General features: G+C 21.3%; 2 protein-coding genes across 8 annotated transcripts in view; one reads left to right on the forward strand and one right to left on the reverse strand.

Annotated features, from left to right (window-relative positions):
* Positions 1 to 16,828, forward strand: part of LOC134829558 (zinc finger protein 37) — a 30,600-nt gene extending 13,772 nt beyond the window's left edge. Inside the window, exons 2-9 of one of the 4 annotated variants that reach the window (XM_063842665.1) lie at positions 11,844 to 13,056; positions 14,026 to 14,116; positions 14,216 to 14,241; positions 14,308 to 14,356; positions 14,415 to 14,448; positions 14,661 to 15,155; positions 15,856 to 16,010; positions 16,098 to 16,828. In XM_063842665.1, the coding sequence (XP_063698735.1) occupies positions 12,101 to 13,056; positions 14,026 to 14,116; positions 14,216 to 14,241; positions 14,308 to 14,356; positions 14,415 to 14,448; positions 14,661 to 15,155; positions 15,856 to 16,010; positions 16,098 to 16,577 (2,286 nt within the window). In that variant the 5' untranslated portion in view covers positions 11,844 to 12,100 and the 3' untranslated portion in view covers positions 16,578 to 16,828. Of the gene's footprint in view, positions 1 to 11,843; positions 13,057 to 14,025; positions 14,117 to 14,215; positions 14,242 to 14,307; positions 14,357 to 14,414; positions 14,449 to 14,655; positions 15,156 to 15,855; positions 16,011 to 16,097 lie in introns of all 4 variants that reach the window. The other 3 variants (XM_063842674.1, XM_063842685.1, XM_063842696.1) reach the window with 3 other exon arrangements.
* A 7,393-nt stretch (positions 16,829 to 24,221) lies between these two features.
* On the reverse strand, positions 24,222 to 25,941 carry LOC134837117 (uncharacterized). 4 transcript variants are annotated; one of them, XR_010162337.1, is made up of 4 exons: positions 25,499 to 25,941; positions 25,249 to 25,357; positions 24,525 to 24,611; positions 24,222 to 24,397 (listed from the first exon to the last, which is right to left on the reverse strand). XR_010162337.1 is itself a non-coding variant. In XM_063852443.1 (4 exons), exons 1-3 carry the CDS (start codon positions 25,825 to 25,827, stop codon positions 24,568 to 24,570), a joined length of 441 nt encoding a protein of 146 aa, XP_063708513.1. In that variant the 5' UTR covers positions 25,828 to 25,940; the 3' UTR covers positions 24,239 to 24,397; positions 24,525 to 24,567. The 4 variants fall into 4 exon arrangements, 2 of the variants coding, with proteins under 2 accessions (XP_063708512.1, XP_063708513.1); XM_063852443.1 differs by having other exon boundaries at positions 24,239 to 24,397; positions 25,290 to 25,357; positions 25,499 to 25,940; XR_010162336.1 differs by having other exon boundaries at positions 24,226 to 24,611.
* Positions 25,942 to 26,417: the final 476 nt, after the last annotated feature.

Consider the following 26,417-nt stretch of genomic DNA (forward strand, 5'->3'; position numbering starts at 1 on the left):
AACAATGCATTTGCGTGAAAAGAGATTAAGTTGTTGCCTTGCCTGCGTCGTGTTGACTTGATGGACTTGAGAATGTTTTTTCGGGGTGTTTATGATGTAGCGCCATTGTCTGTAAAGTTATCTTTAGTTTTTGATCTTTTAACGGCTTTTTTGAGAAATAAAATTTTGAATTTTGGTAAAATTTGGTATTTAAAGTAAAAATTTTAAAATGAGGAGTACAAAAATGTGAAATATTTAATTTTTTATTAAATTTATGTGAAAAAAAAAAAAAAATGATATAAAATTTTTAGTTATGAGGAGTAAAAAATTGTAAAAAAAATTTTTTTTTCATAAAAAATATTTGAAATAAAATTTAAGCTCATCCAAAGACTTACATTTAATGAAAAGTAATAAAATTCTAAAAAAAATTTATTTTTATTTTTAATTTTGAGCCTTGAGGAGTAAGAAAATGTATAAATTAATAATTAAAAAAATAAATAAATAAAAATTAAATTAAATAATTAAAAATTATGTAAGGTAAAAATAAAGACAAAGGTCGTTTATGGCAAGAAAATTTTAAATTTTGGTTAAAATTCGATATTTTAGGTAAAGTTTTAAAATGAGGAGTACAAAAATGAGAAAAATTATAATTTTTCATTAAAAATCCTGCTAAATAAAAGTTAAAAAAAATAAAATGCAATTTTGAGTTATGAGGAGTATAAAATTGTAAAAAAATTTTTTTTTAAAATAAATATTTGAAAAGAAAAAATTCCGAAAAAGTAAGAAAATGCCAAAAATATAATTATTTTTCAAAATTTGAAAAGAAAATTTAAATTCGTTAATTATTTTTTTTTATTTAAATTAAAAACTTCTAAATATTGAGTTTTAAGGAGTAAGAAAATGAGTATTATAATTTTGAAAAGTAAGGTTTGTAAGAAAAAATTTTGTAAAAATTAATAATTTTGTAAAAAATTGTAAAAAAAAATATGAAAGATAATTTTATAGAATGAGTTAAAAAATGGGCTATGAGGAGTACGAAATTGTGTAAAATTTGTAATTTTCCTTTATTAATTCAATATGAGGAGTTAAAAAATGTGAAATTATTCAAAATGCGGCAAAGCATATCATAATTTTTAGGACCAATACTTGTTTAATCTCGTGTTTTATGCATTTTTAATGTTCTTTTATTATTTTTCAATAAAAGTCAGTGAACATAATCATGTCTTAATTTTAATATCGCGCCGAATTTTGCGGATACATGATAATAAACATGGCAAAGTTATGTTGTAAAAATGAGACAAAACTGACGCAATCAAGCGCACTTGTTTAAACATTCATAACTGCGTCGCGATGAGAGATGATAAACGGCCACAAATAAAATAAAATATACTAAAAATGATGCTAAAGTGAAAGGAACGACGACGAAAAAAAAAATATAATAATGATGTCTTTTTTATCACCTTAAAATCACAATAATTTCTGCACTTTGCGGATTTCTTCTTGTACTTTTTGCCGCACACACGAGAAAAAAAAGAGCTACACAAAAAAGGAACGAAAAAAAAAACGAATAAAACGCCCAGAAACATGAATGAACTGCAAAAAAGAGAGAGATACAAACAAAAGAAATAAATATTATGATTTATGTGAAGAAAATTTGTTGGTCTAATTTCAACTGTATGTCCTCCTCTCGGCGCGCGGTAGTAACATAACTTAAAGGAGAAACGAACCATAAATAAATGCATGTCGAGTTTATTTCTTACTTCTGTTCGCCGTTGTTAACTTAACTTTACAACAATATAATAATGTGACTCGTGACTCGATTTATTTCTAAATATTTCTTTAATTTATTTATCCGTAAAGGCGGAGGAGAGCTTCTGGTAAAAAATAATATATTCAAAATTCCTCAATCAGGAAAGTTTTTTTGTTGATTAAATTCTATCATTCTTGTATGAAATTTCTTACGGAGACTTGAAAAGTAGTCACTATTATTGCATAAAATGGAGTTAACAGCGATAAACAATGAACTTGCGTAGGTGTCACATTATTAACTCTTTGTGGTTCTTTTCTTCTATTTCTTGCATGTTTGGTATTTCTTCTATTTTGTGGAGTAAGTTTTTATTAGTTACAGTGATTTTTTGTTAAATTATTTCAAGTTTATAGAATTTTATTAATTTATTAAACTTGAAATAATTTTAAAAAAATAATTTGTCATAAAATTAAAAAATATAAAATAAAATATTTAAAAAAAAAAACAAAAAGAAATTATTTAATTAGTTATTTTTTTTTTCTATGAAATAAAAAAGAAATATTAAAAAATAATAAAAAATATTTTTTTTTTTATTTTAAATTTTAATAATTTGTATTTAATGATAATTATTTTTTTTTTAAATTAAAAAAGTATTAAATATTTAAATTTAAAAAAGTAATTCTTCATAAAAGTAGATAAATAATCAATCTTCAATAATCAATAAATCTTAAAATATTATTATATAGCTAATACATATTTTTCTATAATTTAAAAAAAAATAAATTTTATAAAAAAAATTAGTTTTTTCAAAATTATATTAAATTAATGAATTAAATAAAATAAATTATAATGAATTAAAATAGTATTTTTAAAATTCAATGCAATATAAAAATATAAAAAAAAAATAAAAATAAATATGTGTTTAATAAATTAAATTTTTTTAAATAAATAAATAATTTAAAATTATTTTAACATTATAAAATATTCAATATTATATTAATTTATATTTTTATATAATTTAAAAATATATATATATTTTGTTAGAAACTAAAATTTTTACAAATTTTATTAAATTGAGTTTTAAAAATACTATTTGGATTTATTTTATTAAATTTATTTAATTTAATATTACCTAATTTAATTTAATTTAAAAAATATAATTTTTAATAAAGTTTATTTTTTATTAAAATTATAGAAAAATATGTATTATAATAATATTTGAAGATTTATATTATTTTGTTTTTTTTTTATTAAAATTAAAATATAATTTTTTTTTCAATTTAAAATTATATTTTAAAAAATATTTAAAATTTAATAAATCAAATAAAAAAAATACTCTGTATATATCTATATCTTAAACGGATGCTCTTCTTATTCAATAACAAACATAACATAAAAAAAGTAATTCTCTATTTCATGCTTTTCTTTCTTTTTAAATACTATAACAAATATTTTACGATTTTTCATTCTTTTTGTATGAGCAAGAAAAAAAAAACAATTTTATTATTACAACATTAAACATAATAATAAAATAATGATGAACATAGTAAACAACAACTAGAAGACAACTCAATCAACAACTTCTTACCGTTTATTTTTTTTCTCCTTTTTTTTTGCATTTCTCACCTATGTAACACGTTCCTCGCGTTATCTTACGAAAATATGTTTAAAGCATAAAAACAATAAATAGGAAAAATGCATGTAATAAAATAATAGTTTCGCTATGCAAGTTGTTCGTGGTAATATTTATTATTACATTAAATTATTTATAAAAAAAAAGTATTTATGTCAGGTTTAGACACTATCATAATCCGATATATTTAATACAATAATGATTCAATTATACACACTTATTAAATTCTCTCGTGTCTTGCTGCGATGCGGCATTTTCTTAGATTTTTATTTTTTTTTCAGCAACATTGTATTAGACAAGAAAAAAATATTTAAAAAGTTGTAAATTTTAATTTTTACATGAAGGATGATTAATTTTACTGATAAAAGTGTGTAAGGTTGGTTTTTGTGTCACGCGATATCAGAAAAAATCTCAATTTTTATTTTATTTTTCGGTAAGAGCGAAATAAATTTCTTCAAGGGAAAATTCGTAATAAAAATTTTTGCATATCTCAATTTAATGGTGTGCTATATAAACATATTTAAACATATAGTCTGGGTCTCATGTTAATAATAATCTTACACTCCTGCAAGCAATATTTCACCTTTAATTATATCATTTCTTTTAATTAAAACATATACCTTGCTACATGCATCTGAACAATAAAAAATTATTTTTGCTTTTATTTTCTCGGTATCGGAATTGGGCAAAAACCCCTTTCACTTTTCTCAACACTTAAAATTACATTGTAAACCTTCGGAGCTTTCGTCATCCATCCCGCAGAAGCCGAATAATGATAGCCCGAATTACACATGCATATAACAATAATTGCATTTTAAAAGGAAACCCATAATAAGAATGACGTCCGATGGCAGTTTTTTTTTCATTCCTCTGCAAAATCATGTGTGTGACCAATGATATCAATCAGTGCGTGAATTATGTTTATCTTTTTTATGATGTTGTAATGGATTTGCCAGAAATAAAGAAAAAAAATTCGTGAAATCGCTAATTTATAATTGAGCTGAAAAAAAATAAACATAACATTAATAAGATATAAAAAAATATTTAAAAAAATAATAATGAGAAATACACATAAAATAATAAAACATTTTTTTTAAATAAAAATAATAATAATAAAATATAATTAAACAATAAATTTTGGTTTAATAAGAAATAATAAAAAAAAATATAATTGAATTTTTTTCCGTTCAATTTATCAAAAAAATACCCTAAAAAATTAATGAAGCACAATAAAATTTATTACTTTTATTCAGAAAAAAAAGAAGCGTAATACGCTTAAAGTCTTGACATTGTCGATTTATTATTATTTATTTATTAACGTGTGAAAATCATTATTTTATATAAAAAATATACAAGTTTTTATATTTTACTTACCGTATGTTTATTATAATTTTTTGCTACTTTTTTTATTTTTTTTTTCTTACTATTTAATATATTTTTTTTATTTATTTAATTATTATTTTCAGTGCAAAAATATTTTTAATTATTTAAATTAGGTATTTATTAGGTGTTTATTTATTTTTTTATTAAATTTAAAATAATTAAAATTTAAAATAAATTTAAAAAATTTTTAATTAAAACGATGAAATCAAATAAAAATAATTTTTAATTTTTTTAGAAATAATGAAATAATTAAAAAAAAAATTAAAAAATAGTTTTTAGTAAAACATATAAAAAATATTAAATAATTTAAAAAGTTAAAAAAATAATTAAATTTGAAAAAACAATAAAAAATTAAATAGAATAAATTTTAGATAAATTTTTTATTTTAACTTATTTTAACTAAAAATATTATTAAATTTTAAAAATTTAAAATGAAAAAAGTTAAACAAAATGATAAAATAAAATAGAAATAACTATTAAAAAGTTTTAAAAATAATAAAATTATATTTTTTAAAAATAAAACAAATGCTTTGAGTGAATTTATAAGTTTTGGACAGTAAAAAAGTAATTTTTTAAATTTAATTTTTTATTTATTATTTAATTATTATTTATTATTTAAAACTTATTTTTTTTAAATTAAAAAATATAAATAAATTAAATAAATAAAAAAATTAAAAATAATTAAAAAAAAATAAAATAGTAAATAAATTATAATAATAAAAGGTTGTAATTTATTCTATTTCAATTTTATTGTCATGTCTATTTATTTATTTTATTATACATTTTAATACAAAACTAAATTGACATCAAATACAACAAAAAAAATTGTTGAAAGAATTTTATTATTTTACACATTAGAGAGATTTTCTTTATCCAGGAAATGAACTAATAAAAAGTGAATAAATAACTTTTTAATAATATTAATAAAAAATCTTTTAGTATCGCCTGTCTAAAAAATTTCGCAAAGATATATAAATTTTGCAAACATGTTGTAAAATACCTGCATTCAGATATCACACCGTGCCTATAATATATTGCCTAAGTTCAAGGTAGTCTCTCTATCAAGTTTATTTCTGCGTTGCATGCAACGAGTGCAACACATGTAAAAATATCTTTTCTACACACAAATAAATTAAATGCGATATGATTCACATTTTATTATAAACATCATTATTCATTTTATGGGTTTTTATTTGCCAGACCGGCGATGCAGCGAAAAAAATTAAATTGACTGCTTGGAATAAATTATGTGAGTTTCCCCAATAATATTCCGCCGTCTCTTCGCGAAATAGAGAGAAACGCGTCGCGCGATAGATTCAATTACAATCTGAGGAATTTTAATCTAACATCAGCTACCTAACATGAAAAAATCGAGAAAAAAATGTATTGATGAACTACATAAAGCTCGCGTATACATTAGTTGATCATGTTGCTGTAAGAGATGTTGTAAGCAATCAAGTAGGATCGCATATTTAATGCACACATTTATTATGCAAAGTAGTGTAACTGTAACGATGCGACGACGCGGCACGATGATGATGAATGCGCCGAGGATAAGCGTAAACGACTCGACTGAAAAAAGATAAGCGACTGGATTTTTTTTCTTTTTTTTTAATTTCTTCATTTCTTTAGGTTGGAGCAATCATGGAAAATTTTCACATTTTTAATTTTTTTTCATGGATAAATTTTATTAAAACCCAAATTATTTTTTTTTTTCGAAAATTAAAAAAATTAGTCATAAAAATTATTTTGATCAAGTAATCGAAATATTTCACATTTCGAAAATTTTTTCGAACTCGTTAAATTTCAAATTTTCGAATTTCGAACATTTTTTTTTTTTAAATAATAATTAAATTCAAACATCAAAAATTAAGATACTAAACATTTTTTAAAAATCAATTTTTTATACTAATTTCAGATATTTCAAATTATTTTAATTAATTCAAATATTATTTTAATAAAAATATTAAAAATAATGTTCGAAATTCGAAAATTTGAAAATATATAAAGTAATATTCGAAATTTTTTTTAATTTTTTTTTATAACAAGAAATAACAAAACATGTAACAAAAAATTATTTTTTTTAAATTGTGTCAAATTTCGAAAAAAAAGAAATATTTTCGAAATTCGAAAATTTGAAATTAAAACGAATTCGAAAAAATTAAAAATTGACAAAATTTACAATTTTTAATTCGGATTAGAAAAAATAATCAAAAAATTGAAAATAAAATAAATAAACTCAAACTTAAATAAAGCTCTAAATAAATTAAAAAAAAAATTCTGAAAAAAATTTAAATTTTCAACTAAAGTGTTCAAAAAATTCATTTTGTTAATTATTTTAATTTTAATTTTTTTATTTTTAATTTTTTTTAAATCCGAAATTAAAAAATATTAAAAATTAAAATTTAAAAAAACAATAAAATTAAAAAATAATTAAAAAATGAAAAAAGTAAATTAAAAAAAATTATAAAAATTAGTTTGAAAAAAATAATAAAAAAAATAAATTTAAAAAAAAAGTTAAAATTTAAGGAAATAAAATAATTTATTGCATTTGCCTTAAATATTTATTTTTTTTTTGCTATAAATAATATTTATTTTATTTTTTAAGTAAAATAAAAAAATCACGTGAATCATTTTGTTACAGTTTTTATTATCGATATCATTTATTACAACGAGGAATGTTGTAAATATTTCAATATACGAATAAAATGTGCAAAGTAGAGGATTAATCGTTTATTGACACATACACACATTCGCTGCGATCGGCACAACCTGCCAGAAATGCGAAGGAAGTTCCATTACTACTGCTATAAATATTCAAATTCCATGAAATTACTTTCCTCAAATGATGTGCACCGCACCAATCAAATCAAATTGCAATTTAAGCTTGACAGGTGAATGAATTCGACTTTTTTATAACTTTACTACCGATTTTTTTTTCGTCGACTGGAAATAAAGTAAATGATTGTTTGCACCAACAACTGAGCCTAGATTGTAATTTTATTATAAATATTTTATTTTATTTATTTTCTATGAGCACGAACGTTGTTGGCTCGCTTCCAAATACCGCCAGTCGCTCGTTGTTCTTCTTTGACAAATATAATATCTATTTTACAGCAGAAAAAAACAAACAAGCAAAAAATAACAATTTAAATTGAACAATGGTGTTATGTACGGCAGTCGATGTGCATATTTGATCGGTTTCTCTAAAAAAAAAAGTCTCGTAGCGTGGTAATGAAAAATTGGATGCACTAAAATGATAACAATTTCAGAAAATGTCGATGAACCGTAAAAAATCTCAAAAGTCTCTTCTCGACGTGAATTTAATTGAAAAATTAAAAAAAAAACGCGGTTTCTTCAATTGAAGGCCAATCTATAAATATCGGCAAAAGCTCGTGCTCTCAATCAAAGGTCACCTACACCGTCGTAATATATTTATTTGCCATTTCTAATCAAAATACTTGCCGATATTTATTCAGCATGATTGCGAGGCGTACCGTTTGAACTTGATTAAATTCTCATTTTAATTGGATTTTATTCTAAATATTGTCCGCCTACGTGAATTTCGTGCGACGGGCGACAGAAAAGTATCTCAGGTACAGCAAAAAAAAGTCGTAAGTTGTGCTATTGTTTGGTAATTTCGTGTCTTTGCGTCGCAGGAGGAAAGAGGAAAGGCAATAAACTTGTAAATAAAGAAGCAACTGCAACTGATGACGATGACAGACGACCGAGACATGAAACTTTTTTCTTCTTCTTCTTCGCTTTGTTTGTTTTAATTAGTTATGCATTATTTGTTGTTTTATTGATTGTCTGACTTTTTCTGGTTGCCTTTGTGTTTATTGTGCGCGCGATGTAAATGTGAACAATGAACATGTGAATGATTGATTTCAGTTTTATTAATTTTATGAGTGACAAGTTACTTGTTTCTTTATTTAATAAAAATTTTTAAAAAAATCTAAATAATTTGTAGAAAAAAAAATATAAATAAAAAAAAAAAAAAAAATTAAGAAAATTTTTTAAGATAAGGAAAAAATTTTTTTTTTAAATTTAAACAAATTATTTTAAAAAATAATTAACATTTTTTTTATTTTATAATTATTTTAGTTAAATTTTTATTAATTTTATTATTATTTTTTTATTTTATTAATTATATTTTTAAAAAAATTGATAAATTTTTATTTATTTTTATAAAATAAGGAAATTAAAAGAAAATTTTAATTTTGAGAAGAAACTAAACAAGAACTTAATTTAAAAATTAATTTAATTTATTTTGAATAATTTTATAAAATTTTGCTAATTAGTATTTTTTTTCTTCAAAAAATTATTTTTTTTTATACATTTTCCTTTTCGATTTTTAAAAAATTTTTATTTTTATTTAAAAATTTTTGTAATTAATTTGTTTTTCTATTAATAAATTAATTAATTTTTTTTTAAATTAATTTAAGTTTTAATTTTTTTCTTATTTAACACTTTTTAGTTAATTTTTAAACATTAAATTTATTTAAAATTTTAAGACATAATTTTTTTTTTGTAAAATCATATTAAAGAAAATATAATATAAAACATATAAATTCATTAGAAAAAAATAATGTTAAATTCCAAAGTTTAAAAAATAATATTTTTTTTTAATAAAAAACAAACTAAAATGTGTTGAACAAGAAAATATTAAATATTTTTAAATTTAAAAAAAAAATTAAAATTTCCAAAAAAATGCTTTATTTTTATTATTTTCTTCCAAAAATGTAAAAAAATTAAAATTAATAATTATTTATAAATTATTATATTAAATATTAAAATTTTTATTATTAAAAATAAAATAAAATTAATTAATTTTCATAAAAATTCGATAAAAATTAATTAAATTAAAAAATCCTGAAAAACAAGTCGCCTCCATGAAAGCAAATTAAAAAAGCAGGATTCCTTATCTCCAATCAATTTATAAATCACATCAACTTATTTTTGCCGTCTTCCTAATCTTTCGAAATAATAACATAAAAACTATTAAAACCACTTACTTAAGCGTCTCAAGACACTTTAATCAAGCAATATCATGCACAAACACAGCCATAAATGCGCTTTTTAATGCGATTAATGACACAGCCATTTATTTTTATTTTTATATTTTATTCTAGAATTGCAATTACTTTACTACTATTTTCATTTTATTTAATATTCATCGTAAAAACTCGACATTAAAAAAAGATTTAGGAATATTATTCGCGATCATTAATTTTTTTAAAACAAGTTTAATTTATTTATTTTTATTTTTTTTTTTCGTTAATAACAAAAAAAATCCTGACCCATATTATGTCACAACCCAAAAATTTTAGAACTCTTCATCAATCATTTCTGAGAATTTTTAGTCTAGACCCGGTTTATGGCGTGGCACACACGAATTGATTGAACCAAACCCAAAACGGGGAAGTGAAGCAATGAACGATTCGAAACAATGATAAAATTCTTTGTATTTACCTTTTCTTGTGTGTTTGTGTTTATTTTTTGCTATTTGGAGTATTTCTTATGGAGAATTCAATTTTTTTGTTGTTGTTGAAAGAACTTCGTGCAAGACAAGACAATTTTAAAGAATAAAAAGAATCTTGCACAAATTTCAAGGTCATGACAGTCGATAAATCCGTCGTCGTAGCGAAGTAGCGAATATGTTCGTGTGTCATGCAAGTAGCGCGCTACTGTAAAAAAATAAAGTTGTTGCATGCACGTAATATGGAGCAATGTATCGACAAAACGAATATTTGAGGAGAATATTGATTAAAGAGGAAACTACTTTTTTTTTATTTTGTCATAAAGTACACGGAATGAAGAAGTTTGAATTTTGAAGCACGTGATTGGAATTTTGAATTTTTGAGCCCAATGCAAATTTTTTTTGACCCATATCATATTTTTCAATATTTATAAATTTTTGCCCCAGTGCAAATTTTAAAATTTTTCCAAAGAATATTTTAAGTTTTTCCATACTTATTTTAGAGATGATCTATTTTGATCAGATCCGAAATGTGAAAAATATTCATCCAATGGCACATTTTTTTATTTTTATACTATTGCACATCTCAAATTTTCATTTTGCAATACAGTTTATTTTTTTGTCCCAATTTACATTTGAAAAATCTAAATAATTTTTTTTAATAAGCGAAAATTTTTAAATCCCAAAGCATATTCAAAATTTTTGACCCATAGCACATTTCAAAATTCTCTTCATACTAATTATTATTAAGTTTTGTCCCAGTTTACATTTCAAAAATTGTGATTAGAAAATTTTTCTAAAAATTTCTTTAAAATGGAAAAAATTGATCCCAAAGCATATTTTGAATTTTTGACCCACAGTACATTTTAAATTTTTTTTTGACCTAAAGCACATTTGGGATTTCCTTCACAATTTATTTCAAAGGTTCAAAAAGTACATTATTAAAAAAATTGTAATGTGCATTGGGAAGAAAATTTACACTGTGCTTTGGGTCAAATAAATTAAAAATGTGCCATGGGTCAAAAAAAAATTAAAATTTGCATAGGGATTAATTTTTCTCGTATTAGAAATTAATTTTTATTTATCTTAATTAATTTATTTTTTAATAAAATATTAAAATAAAATAAAATATTAAAAATATAGTTTTAATGAAATTTTGACCCAATGCAAATTTGAAAATTTTTCCAATGAATTTTTAATTTTTTTATGTTTAAGTTTTTTTTTTATAAAAATGTGCTGTGGGAAAAATTAAAATGTGCGTTGAGAAAATAATTTGCTTTGGGTTGAAAAATGTAAAAATATGCTATGGGTTAAAAATGTGCATTGGGATAGTATTTGTTTCCTATTAGAAATTAATTAAATTTAATTAAAATAATTTTTAATTAAAAATTTAATAAAATAAAATTAAAAATAGAGCTTAAAAATTTTTACCCAATGCAAATTTAAAAAATTTTATTGAAAAAAAATTAAAATTCAATTTTTAATCAAATTTTCAATTAAATAAAAAATTACTTTTAAAAGTCAATAAACTCACGAAAAATTCCAGATGTTTCTGCAAATAAATTAAATTTATTATTTTACAAGAATGTCCTCACACTTTTTATCTTCTTTTTTTATTGCAGATGTGACATGTGACACAATTTAACAAATAAAAACATACACAGAGAGAGTACCGGAAATGCATCAAGAAACCAACGAAGATGTAGTAGACACGAAAAAATAAAAAAATAATTAATTAATAACGGTTACATACAAAAATAAAAGAAAAAAATTAAGAAGAGAATCCACAGAAAGCAAGAACAAGACACGAAATAAATTTAATTAAATTTACTACACACAAAAAAAAACATTCACTCACGAGAAAAAAATTCAAATCAAAATGGCAATAAATTTTTCCGCGTCATTTGCTGCCTGCCTGGCTGCAGGTTTAAAAGTTCCGCGTCAAATTATGTACTGTATATCGCAAGACACAGGAGCGCCCTACGTGCTGTACAAAGATTCGCAAGAAGCTGCCGAGCGAAGTGCTGCGCTCGGAGGTCAATGGTCTCCCGACATGTATCCGGGGCTTCAGCAAGCGCCGCAAACGCATCTCGGACAACATCCTGCCTTGCCGCCGTCGCAAAATACTCACAATTCGCCGACGCAAGAAGGCGCCCAGCAACCGCCGCAACCCCAAACGGAACAAACGAACGGCGCTCAAACACTTTCGAGTCCCGCCCGAAGTCCCTATCAACGAAGCAATCGTCAGGAAATGGATTCGCACGTGAACAACGTCTCGTTACAACAACAACAACAGCATCAGCAAACGATCGCTGCGAACCAGAATTTGTCGAATCAGCAACAAACGCAGGCGCAGCAGCAACAACAAACGAATCCGCATCAAACGTCGCCCGATCAAAATGAGCATCGCGGCGTCAACAATAACGACAACGAGCAAGCTCACAACTTTTCGAAGCCAAATCAGGCGGAGCTGAATTATTACGCGCAGCAACATCATCAGAATGGCGGCATGCTCGGGCCTCCGGGATTTCCGCCGCTTCATCATTACTTGAACAAAGGCGGCGTTTTGCCCGGAATGACGGCAACGGAGATGAATGGCACAGATTTGGCGGGTTACACGATGCCCGATCTTTTGCATGGGAATCAATTGCATCAAGGAGGAAATCAGGGCGCGCATAAGGGAGGAGCGAAACACTCGGATTTGCGGTTGTTCAAGTGCATGACGTGCGGAAAGGATTTCAAGCAGAAAAGTACGTTGTTGCAACACGACAGAATTCATACGGATAGTCGACCGTATGGGTGTCCCGAGTGCGGGAAGAGATTTAGACAACAAAGGTGAGTTTTTATTTTTTATGAAAAAATTAAATTAAAAAAATAAAATTAAATTAAAAAAAATTTTTTTTTTGTTTTTTTTTTTTAATTAAATAAAAGAAAATAATTTACCTAATTATTTAATTTTTTCACATTTTTCACATAAATATTGAATTTTATTTTTTTATTTAATAAATATTTATTTTTTTAAATACCAAAAATAAATAAATAACAATTATTATTTGAATGAAAAATCTAAAAAAAAATATTAAATGAAATTCTCAATAAAAATTGCATTAATTCACTTTTTTAATTAAGAACATTAAGTTTCAATTAAAATTTTTAAATTATTTTTTTTTTTCTAAAATAAATAAATAATAATTCCAAATAAAAAAATATTTAATGAGAAAGTGAAAAAATATTAGTTTAAAGCCGTTTAAAATATTTAAAAAAATTTAATTTTAATTTAAAAATAATTGAATTAAATTTATTAAAATTAAAAAAAAAATTAAAAAATTTATTAAAATTAGAAAAAAAATAATTTTTGTTAGGATTTTTTTTTAATTTTAAAATATTTTTTTTTAATAAAAACTTTAACTTAAAATATTTAATAAAAATTATTTTTTTTTAATAATTTTCAATAAAAAAAATAAATTTTTATTTACAATTTGACAATTTTAATTAATTTCAACATAAATTTAAAAAAAAAATTTTCAAGTTTAAATTTCTAATTAAAAATTTTAAAAAAATAAATATTAGAAAAAATGCCATAAAAAAAAATAATTTTTAAATTTTTATAATTAAATTAAATTATTTTAAAATTATTCAAATTTTTAAATTATTTTTAAATTTTAAAAATAAATTTCAATATATTAAATTTTTAAAACTATATTTTCATTAATAAAATAATATTTTTTAATTTTTATAAAATAAAAAATTTAAAAAAATCTAAAAAAATAATTTATTAAATCATTTTTTTATTTAATTTTTCAGTCACCTGACACAACATTTGCGCATTCACGCCAATGAGAAACCCTTTACTTGTGCATTTTGCCCACGGAGCTTCAGACAACGTGCAATTTTGGTAAGAATTCTTTTGAAATATTTCTTAAACTAAATTTTTAATAATTTTTTCTTTAAAATTCTCTTTTTTCATCAAATTTGTGTTCAACTAAAACTAAAGAATCAACACGTGAGAATACATTCAGGGTAAGAAAATTTCGATTTTTACAAAAATTTGAAATATTTTTAATTATTTTTAATAAATTTTTATAGTGAGAAGCCGTTTGGATGCCCAGAATGTGGCAAAGCTTTTAGACAGAAGGTAAATTTTATTTAAAATTTATTTAAAATTTTTTCTAATTTTATTTTTTTTATTTCAGGCCATTTTAAATCAACATGTTCGCACTCACCAAGGCACGGCAATCATTTATTTTCGATATTTTCATTTAAAACAGCAACTCATTATATTCAGGATTAATATTTTTTATAATTTTTCACCAAAATTCACTAAAATGATTGCGGTTTTTAATTTATTTTTTCCAAAATTGTCTTCAAAATTGAATTTTATTAACAAAAAATTAATTTTTTAAGAAAATTTCTTATAAAAAAAAATTAAAAAATTTCAGATGTTTCACCGCATCTCATCTTCAAGAACGGAACTCATCCAACTTTATGGCCTCAAGACGTTCCCTATCCTCCGGAAGATGGTCAACAGCCAAAAGACGAAAATCAATTCGGTGACGAAGGTTCGCAAGGAACTCCCGAGTCACGTGGTTGCTTCTCGCCCGAAAACGGGCTTTCGTATCCGGCATACTTTAAAGACGCAAAAGGCGTGAATCACTCAGTTTTCGGAAATAATTCCATCAGTTCGTTGTACTTGAAGCAAAATGGAGGAAAGGGATTGCCTGATGTGCTTCAAAATGGAAGAGCAGCTGGTTTGCCGTTGTATGTTCGTTGCCCGATTTGTCAGAAGGAGTTCAAGCAAAAGAGTACGTTGTTGCAACACGGATGCATTCACATCGAATCGAGACCGTATCCGTGCTCGGAGTGCGGAAAACGTTTCCGTCAACAATCGCATCTCACGCAACATTTGAGGATTCACACGAATGAAAAGCCGTTTGGTAAGATTTTATTTTTATTTTTTTTAAATTTTATTAAATTTTTAATAAAAAAAAAATATTTAAAATAATAATATTTTTAAATTTAATTTATTTAAGAATTTTTAAATTTAAAAATTTTTATTAAAATAAATTAAAAAAAAAATTATAAATTATAAAATAAAAATTTAATTTAAATTTAAAAATTCTTAAATAAATTAAAATTAAAAAAAAATTTAAACAATGAAAAAATTAATTTAATTTAAAAATTATTTTAAATTTTATAAAAAAAAATAAATTTTCATAAACAATAAAAAATATTTAAAAAAAAAAAAATAAAAACATTAATTATTTTTTTTTAATTTTTCGTTATTTAATTAAATGAAAAAAAAAATTTATTTGTTAAAAAAAAAATAATATTTTAAATATTTTTTTTCATTTAAATGTATTAAAATTTCTTATTGTTTATGATTTCTTTGTTTTTTAAATTTATTTAATAATTTTAATTTTTTTTCAAATTTATGTTAAAAAATTAAATTTTTATTTTTTTTAATATTTTAATTTTGCTTTTATTTCTTTAATTTAAAAGTATAATTTTTTTCTTTTATTTTTTTTCAAATATTTTTTAATTTAAAAATTTTTTTAAAAATTTTTTTTTAATTTTTAATTTTTTTTTTAAATTTTATTAAAAATATAAATTTTAATAATTTTGTTTTATTTGTAGGTTGCGTTTATTGCCCGCGCTTCTTCAGACAACGAACAATTTTGAATCAACACATAAGGATCCATACAGGCGAAAAGCCCTACAAATGTGAGCAATGCGGTAAAGATTTCCGACAGAAAGCAATACTTGATCAACATCGACGCACGCACCAGGTAGTTGTAAATTTTCTACTAATCCTTTAAGGAATTCTCAAATTTTCCTCAAAAAGATCATTTTCTAACATTTTCCTTCAATTTTTTCAGGGAGATCGTCCCTTCTGCTGTCCCATGCCGAATTGTCGTCGTCGTTTCTCGACCGAACAAGAAGTGAAAAAGCACATTGACAACCACATGAACCCCAATTCGCAAAAAGGGCGCAAAAAGAAGAACTCTTCCGTCGCGGCAACTGTCGCTGCTGTTACCGCCGCCGTCACAAATGCCTCCCAAACGAACCCGGAGGGCAATCACATCCAAACGAGCGTTCAAGCGCAAGCCCAGGACATTGCAGCTGTCGTCGCGGCGCATCAACAAGACTCAAAATCCGCCTTTTTGACGAAAGACATGCAAAATAACATCATTCCCCGCATGACGCCGGGCATCGTGAAGCACGAATTGTACTTCCCGCCACAATGCTATGGACCACCCTTCAATGGGCAAACTTTTAATGGCGCCAATCAACCGGCATCGACAACGGCGACGCCAAATGCAACGACAACGCCCGCCGCAACTGCCGTCGTTCAGTGACGATCTGCGCAACATGACGAAACCGTAATTCAACAACCACCGCCGAGAATGGAAAATAACACAACGATCAGTCATGATGCTTACAACAACAATTTGCCGCCTTCGCAACATTATCGGGACAAATGAAAAAGGTTTCCATAAAAAAAAATTGCACAAAAAAATATTTTGAAAAAAAAAACTCTTGTGAATATACAAAAAAAAAATATACAGTACATAAAAAAATTGAACGAGAGAAAAAAGAATGCATTAAATATAATTTTTAATGATGAGGAACAAAAAAAAATTAAATATATGAAATAATTAAAAAAAAATGGAATGAAAGAAATTTTGAAGTACGAAATTAATTTTATTTAATTTTTTAAACGAGAAATTAATTTGAAATATTTTAAAAAATCTCGTTTATAGTTTTTATTTTATTAAATATTATTATTAAAAAAAATATATGAATATAAAAAAATATAATTTTATTGTTTTGTTAAAATAATTATAAAATAAAAATAATTAATTAATTTGTATATTTTATAAAAAAAAATAATGGTGAGCATTTAAAGAACAACTAAAAAAATATAATTTTAAATTATTATTTAATTTTTTCATAAATATTTTCTCATAATATAGTTTAAGTTTCTCATTGATCTCCTTTCACTCTTAATTAAGTTTGTTTTTTATCTTCTATATTCATATATTTATTGAAAAAATTAAAAAAAACCGGCAGCAAGTATATTATTCTATTAATAATCTAAAATTATTAAAAATGATTAGATTTTCTCATAAACATATATTAATGTAGACTGGCAGTGCAATGATAGAGATTGTACTTAAAAAATATTTATATTTAACAATCCCAAGACGAAAAAAAAATATTAATAATTTTAAAAAATGATTAAAAATTTATATTTATTTTTTTTATTAAAAAAATTATTTAAAAATTAAAATTAAAGAAAATGGAATTTTAATTAATTTTTTATTAAATTTAATATTAAAAAATTCTAAATTCTGTAATTCTAAATTTTATTTTTTTTAAAAAAAAAAATTTTATAATTTAAAATTTTATTTAATTTTTAAAAAAAATATTTTTTTAAAATGAAAAAGAAAATTTTTAATTTAAAGAATTTGAAAAAATTTAAATTAAAAATAATTATTTTATAAAAAAATTTTTAACAAAAAAAAATATAAAATTATAATAATATTTTTTTTTGTTAAAATTAAAATTTTAGATATGAAAACTTTAATTTAATTTTAAAAAAAATTGAAAGAAAATTAATTTAAAATTAAAAAAAAATAACTTTTTTATAATTTATTTAATTTTTAACATTAAATTCTAAAGGTGAAAAATTTAATAAAAAATAAATTCGAAAGGCATTAATTTAAAATTTAGAAAAAATTATTTATTAAAAAAAATATAAATTTTTAATCAATTTTTAAATAAAAAATTCATTCTCAAAGGAAAAATATAAAAAAAAACCGGAGTGAAAAAAAACACGAGAGAAAAGAAAAATAAAAGACTCTTAAAGAATGTGTAGTACTTTAATTAAGGAACGAGTGCCTAGTTAAGCGCATTTTGTGATTATGTGGATACTGTGAAAAATGGAAGAAAACTGCAAATAGAACGAAACTTAATAAAATACAATAGAAACTGTTTTAACTTGCAACTTACAAACAAATACATAAAAAAATAAAATAATAAACGAATAAAAATATTTAAAAAATCGCTCAGTGAATACTGAACCAGAAATACCTCTAATTTTTTTTATACACACAACAACAACAACAAAAATAGCAACAGAAACAATTCAATAAAAAATAAAAAGGAAATATTAAAAATAGAATATTATTATCAATTTTAAATTTTATATATACAAATGTTATTTACTTTTACAGTGAAATGAAATCATAAATCAACAATAGTGAAACAATAACAATAGATAAATGTTTTTTATTAATTATTTTTACAGAATCTTATTTAAAAAATGAAACAAGTAACAATGTGACAAACAATAGTTAATTCTAAATGAAAAAAAAATACAAAGTAATAGCCATAAATAAACAATAGATAAAAAGAGATGTTTCTAGTTAATTTTTATACAACTCAACTTTTTTTTGTTTTTTTTTATTTGTTTGTTGTCTCATATAATGTCTCTTAATGATAAATAAAATAAAATAATGAATAATATAAAACATTATATTTTGCAATAGATTGTGAAATGTGTAGGAGAAAAAATTATTTGGAGAGAAAAAAATATATATGATAAAAAAAATAATAAAGTTCCTACACATCTTCATACTTAATAAGGATAATATAATATTTACAAAGCTTAAATATTTGTTCAATGTATTTTTACATTGACACTACAACAAACTGAATTAAATCAAATACGTGCCTATTTTTCTGATTAAATAACAAAACTCACAACTCAACTCAACTCTCTCTTATAATTGCGGCAGACGTTTGTGTAAATATCAAAAAAAAAATTGCATTTACAAAAAAAAGGAATGAAATAACTCGCAACAACTTAAACATATTAAATACAAATTTGTTGTATTTATTTAAAGCAAAAAAAAAATAATAGTACACAAAATACACAAATAAAAGGCCGTCCATAGTAAAAAAAATAAAATAATGAAATAGAAATGGTTGATTTATATTTTAAATGAAACTTAAATGAACAAACAATTTTTTGTCCCCTACTTTTCCTCCGCAACAAACAAACAAATAAGCAAAATAGAACCATAAGACAAACAATAGTCACAATAAAAACAATAGTTAATTATGACAAAATAATAAGAAATAAATGTTTCTTCCATTTTCACAAGTGCTCCATTGGATGTGCTCTGATTGTCTTGCCAATATTTATAGTATACACACATACATACATAATTATTATAAATACTCTACACATTTTTTATAATAATTAATTTAATTAATTAAAAAAATATTTTAATAATTATTATTTTATAAAAATTTAATAATTTCATTTTTAATATTTTAAATTAATTATTAATATTAATAATTATTTTTTTAAAATAAAATTTTAAAATTTTAATTAATTTTATTAAAAAAATAATTTATTTTTAATAATTTTAATTAGTTAAATTTATAATTATTTTTTAAATAATAAAATTATTCAATTTTTTATAAATAATAATTATATAAAATTAAATAATTTTATTTTTAATAATTTTTATTAAAAATTATTAATTAAAAAAAATATTTTTTAAAAATAAAATTTTTTAATTTAATAATTTTTTTTTGAAATATTTAAAAAAAATTAATAGTTAAAATAATTATTTAATTTTTAAAAATAATAATTATTATTAAAAATTAATTAAAAACATCAAAAAAATGCGCTGAAATATTTTTTTTTAAATTTTTGAGTCCGGTTGATATTTGTGTTTTTGCATTTATTAATAAAAAATAAAATTAATTATAAAAAATATTAATATTTGATACTCAACAAAAAATGAGTTTTTGGTATAACATATTATTATAATAATATATTATAATAAAAAATATATTTGAATTAATTAAACATATTCTATCTATTTAGAATTTTTACAACAAAAAAAAAATGAGAAATTAACTTCTATATGATATAAATTATTATAAAAATATATTTAATATTATAAAAAAATTAAATGGAATCCAATATTTGGGTGACTTTTTAAAAAAATTACTTTGGAATAACTTTTTATTATTCTTGAAAAGGATAAATTTTAGGTGATTTAGGCAAAAAAAAAAAATTAAAAATTGACTCGTGATATAGATTTGAAATCTAAAAAAAAAAAATAAAATTTAATTAAAAAAAATGAAAATTTGGTTGAATTTAGGTCTAATGATATGATAATAATGTATAAGCATAGATTAAATGTTGAAAAAAAAAAGTTTTAGGTAAAAAACGGAAAAGATGAGAAAAGTTTTTACAATTTTTTGGTAAATTTATAAAAAGACAATCTTGTATGTATTTTAGAGGAAAAGCAAAAAAAAAATACGTTTTGGAAAAAAAATTGTATAATAAAAAAAATTTATGTTGTTAATTTTTTTATCTTTGGAATAAAAAAAAATAAATTAAAAAAAATATTTAGAATGCTGCGACTGAAACTGTGATAAGAAAAGAACGGGCCGGGCCTAAATTATAAGAAGAATCTCTAAATTTTATTATAAATTCAATTTCGTTAGGAAAGTTTAGGAAAAAAAAAATAAATTTAATAAAAAACGAAGGGAAGATGCACAAAATTAATAATATATTTTATTTAGGAGAAAAAAAAACTTTCTAAAAAAAACTTTTTTAGGAAATAAAAATTTATAAGTAAATAATCGTTGAATGTTTTAGGACTATATTTAGGAATGTTTCAAATTATATGAATCGCGAGTCATATCTAAATTATCATTTTGTGTGCCATAAAAAATTTCAAAGCAAAAAAAAACAGGATTCCATTAAATTCTCAAATCATCATCATCATAAAAATATTTAAATTTTAACATATTTAAAAATTCCATTTGTGTTGCATTTAGGCACAAGTATATAAAAAATATACCAAAATAAAATATTTTCATTAATTAATTAAAAAAAACAAAATAAACACATTTTAATCAAATCTCATTCATAAAATATTAAATATATATTTAGAAATAACGCCACTACATGAATAAAAACGTATTCGAATAATATTATTATGGGATAAAAAAAAACATATTTAAGTAACTTTAGTATTTTTGGAAGAAATAATGAACAAAAACAATATAATGGTAAATAACAGTTGTGGACGTATGTAAAAAATAATAATAAACTTTTTGGGTGTTTAAATGAGATAATTTTTGAAAATAAAATAAAAATACAAAAATTCCCTTAAAAAAACTTACTTTAAAAAAAATGTAAGTCATTAATTAATAGAATAAAAAGCAAAAGACATCTAGACCGTTTTTTATGGATTTTAAGCAATAAATAACGTATACAATTATTTCTGAAAAAAAAATCATAATTAATATCTATCTTAACCTTTAGGGCTTTTATATGTACTTTATATAATAATTAAAACCCATTTAAAATTTTTGCAATTTTTTTTCTAATTTTTTTTGAACCAAAAAAATTAAATAAAAATTTTAATAATTAATTAATTTAAATTTAATTAAAAAAAATAAATAAATAAAATTAAATTTAAATTAAATTTATTATTTTTTTAATTAAAATTTATTAATAAAATTTATTTAATTAAAAAAAAATAATTAAAAAAAATTAAATAAATAAATTTTAAAAATTGATTAATTATTGAATAATAAAATTTAATTTAATTTAAAATTTAATCCAAATTTAAATTAAAATTAAAATTAAAAAAATTTAAAAAAAGTTTACTTAAAAAAAATTTTAATTAAAAATTTTAAATTTAAATTTAATTTATTTTTTAATTAAAATTTATTAACAAATTATTAAAATTTTTATTATTATTTTATTTTTGGTCAGTTACCTTTAAACAATAAATTATTATCTAAAAAAAATGCTAAACTTTCATTATTAACCCTATATACAATTAAATAATATAAATTACTAAAAATAATGAAAAAAATATATGAAAATAAGTAAAATAATTAATTTAAGTTCTTGCTCAAAGTACAAACATACATACAACAGTTTATATAAAAAAAAAGAAATAAAATAATAATAAAAAAGTAAATTCTATAGAAAGATATAACAATCCCCATAATAATAAAAAAAAAAATAAAATAAAAAAAACCACCATGATGTCAAAAAAATATCAATTTTTTTCGTAAAATCTTGAAAATTTAGTTAAATTCACTTTATTAATTTTTAATGAACATAGGATTATTTTCCCACCATTTTTTAAAATATTATCTTGAAAAAACATCCACAACCAAAATATTAAAACACATACACATACACACACACTGTAAAACAGGTCTCAATTGTGATGCAATAGTAATCGGAATGTAAATAAATGAAATAAACTTGTTAAATTGAAAAATATTGTTGAACTGCTACTAATACTAATTTTATAAATCAAAACAGAAACATGCTCCTATACATATATAAAACCATATTTACTTTAATTGAAGAAAAAAAAAATAGTAAGACTCAAATGTTTCCTACAGTATATAACTTAAACACACAGACATCAAATAAAAATAAAAATAAAATAATTAAAAATATTAATAATTAAAAAAAATGACAGAAAAATATATACAATATGTACATAAACTGAACCAGATTGAAACAGATTTTTAACGTAAATAAATGATCAAACATATTCAATAAGTTTCTTATAAAAATAAAAAAATAATAAATAATAATATTAAAAAATTTTGTTTTTAATATTGTACATTTCCAAACAAACAGCAAAAAAATAGCAGGAAAAATGCAAACTTTCACATAAATAAATAAAATATAAAACAAGAGAAAAAAAATTAACATTTGGAAAATTTGTGTGGAAATAAGCATTATATTAAAAATTTAATTTTTTGTTACAGTGCCACAAACAATTTTTTAATTCTATACAACATAAACTTTAAATAAGAAGAAAAAATGCCATATACCTAAATAAAGTAAAAAAAAACCACAATAAATGATGATAAATACAAAAACAATAGCAAAGGAATTTAATTTTACGGAAATAATTAAAAAAATATATCAAAAAAAAAATTTTAATTATTTTCGTAAAATTAATAAAAAAAATAATAAAATACAAGAATAAAACAATAGTTAATTTTTTTATATGATGAATAAATGATAAATAAAATAAATACAATAAAACAGATGAATATATTTTTTATTATCGTTTTTATATATACAACAGAAAAAACAATAAATAATGCAGCAAAACACACAAATAAGTTACAAAAAATAAATAAATAATGAAAAAAAGAGGAAAACCACCATAGACATAATAAATAATAAGAGATTTATAAAAAAAAAATACTTACTAACAATCAACCCCATCATCAAACCCCCGAATTTCTCATAATTTTTTTTTATTAATTTTATAAATAATTTTTAATTACAAAAAATGTATTTATTTAAAAAAATATATATATAAAATAAATTTCTATATAATTTTATTAATTTTAAAAAAATATATTAAATAATTAATTTTAATTAATATTAATATCATTTTTTTTTTTAGAAAACATGAATTACAGAAAAAAATATTATTTTTAAGTTCAACTCATAAATTAAACATATAGAAAACAAGCAAAAAAAAATACTGTTCGGAACGATACAGAGGAAGTGTATGTATGCAATGTATTTGGAGCATAAAATAACAATATTACTGGCAAAAAAAAAACAATTTTTTGGTATAAATATTTAGAAAATAGTATTTTAGACATAACATATTAAATATATATAGTAAGGCGAAAAAAAAGCAAAATTCAGTCATTATACAAAAAAATAAAATAAAAATAAGCTGAACTGAAAAATTAATTTAAAAAAAATTATTAATAAAATAAAAGATGAACATTGCAACACAGAAAAAAAAACACGTAGAACGTAAGAATATGATTGAACAGAATATGAGTAATAATTAAAATATGAAATAAAATATGGTACATTTAATTGATAACTGACATATAACTATATATATATATATATTATATTGTTGTAATTGTTCCCTTCCTGATTATGAGAAAAAAAAATAAATAAAAATCATACAAAAATTAAATAAAGTTGTTTTTTCTTGATAATTTTAATAATTGATATTTTTTCACAGCCTCCTTACTTGTTTATTGAAATTCTTCAAATTGATAAGAATATGGCGTTGACACAGATACTTTGAACCTTGTGACAAAATGCATTTTTCTGGTTAATGAACTACAAATATTTGCGAAAAAATTCAAGCTTAACATTAAAAAAATAGACTTTTAACAAACAAAATATATAAATAAAACAAAAAATAATATTTTTGTAACAGCTTATCAGACAATTGATAAATATATACATATAAGTGATGATAAAAGCAGGTGATAACGATAACGATGATATCATGGAGGACCTCCGCCGAATACACAAAATTCACCTACAGACACTAAAATAATAATGATAAAGGAAATTGTGAAATTGTTAGTTTTGTATTATTTATTATATTGAGTAAACCAAGCCGTTCAAATTTTATTTAAATTATTTTTTTTAAAAAAAAATTTTTTTGAATTTAAAATTTTTTTTTAAAAAAATATTTTTTTTATTTTTTTTTATTTTTAAATAAAAAAAATTATTTTAATATTGAAAATTAATTTTTTTTATAAAACTTTTTTTTTTTTTTATTTTTTTTAATTAAAATTAATTTCAAAAAATTATTTTTTGATTTTTTATTTTTATTAATTTTTTTTTAATTTTTTAAAATTTTTTAATATTATATTAATAAATTATTTTTAATTTAATTTTTTTTTTAAATTTTTAATTAATTTTTAATTTAAAAAAAATTAATTTAAATTTTAAAATTTATTTTTTTTTTAATTTTTTTTTTTTTTTATTTAATTATTAAATTTTTAAATAAAATATTTTTTAAAAATAAATTTAATTAAAAAATAAAAAAAATAATAATAAAATTGAATTTCATAAAATTAAAATAATTTTTTTTAAATTTTAAAAATATTCTGACAAAAAGTTAAAAAATTTAGAACGGCTTTAAATTAAAATAAAAAAAAATATCATTAAAAACTAACAAAATAATTATCAAAAAATTATCAACTATGAAGTGCTATACCGGTTCCTGCAATCCAACGTGGCTCAAAATGCGTTTGTGGGTTATTCATGTAATAATTTTCAAGCCATCTACAAACAAAAATAAAATAATATTGTCATAAATCTCCGCATAATTTTTCGTATTACACAAAATTATCATTAATTTTTTTCAATTAAATTGACCTTGTTCTGATAAAATGAGCATCTAACGGGCACAAAACACGTTCTTACCTCTTTTCTTCTTCATTTAAATATTTATCATAACCCTTCTTTTTCGGATTTTTATTCAAATGCAGGATTTTTCGCAACAATTTCAGGTGACTTCTGAGTCGAGAAATGCGAAAATTCCGTCTTTGCAGTTCCTGCACTTGGCGTTCAACGAATTTTATCACAATTTTACGAGCATTGTTGAGGTTTGAGTTAAATTTGTTTGTGTTATTTTCCGGGATATTGCCATCATGCGGATTTTCAGACTGAAAAATTCTGTTTTCGACAGTTATTGAGCCGTAATTTTTGGATTTGTGACGCGAATTGTTAATTTGACTCGATTCGGCACTCATTTTTATTAATTTTTATTAAAAAATAAATTGAAAAATTTAAAAAAATAATAAAATTATTTAAGATACATGAATTATCTCCTTCCGAGTCGAGTGCCCGAAATGAACTGATTTGTGTGTCATTATCTTTTTGTTATTTTGGTTCGAGTACGCACACGATATAGATAACGTTTTGTAAATTTAAATTGAGTTTGTTATCATTTTAAAGTGCATTGAGGAAGGAAATTACTCGATTTTCGGACAATTTTTTCACAAAAAATCGATTTTTATGGAAATTTTTAATTAAATTTAAGAAAATTTTTAAAAAATAAAATTTTACTTGAACTTTTCCGGAATTAAATTTATTTTTTTGAAAACATAAACAAAGTTGACTCATCAAACAAACGCTTGATAAGAGACAATTTTTCAAAATTTTTATATCAGTTAATGAGTGCATCGCTAATTACATTGTAAAAATCCCGTCAAAATATTTTTTTAAAAATTTTAAACGACGCCACAATGCGACGACGACTGAAAAAATAAACAAACAAGGCATTGAACTTTTCAACATTTTTTTTTATTATTTTTTTATTTATTAAATACTTGTATCTATC

The sequence above is a fragment of the Culicoides brevitarsis genome, chromosome 1 (assembly GCF_036172545.1).
Source record: "Culicoides brevitarsis isolate CSIRO-B50_1 chromosome 1, AGI_CSIRO_Cbre_v1, whole genome shotgun sequence".
Taxonomy (NCBI): Eukaryota; Metazoa; Arthropoda; class Insecta; order Diptera; family Ceratopogonidae; genus Culicoides; species Culicoides brevitarsis.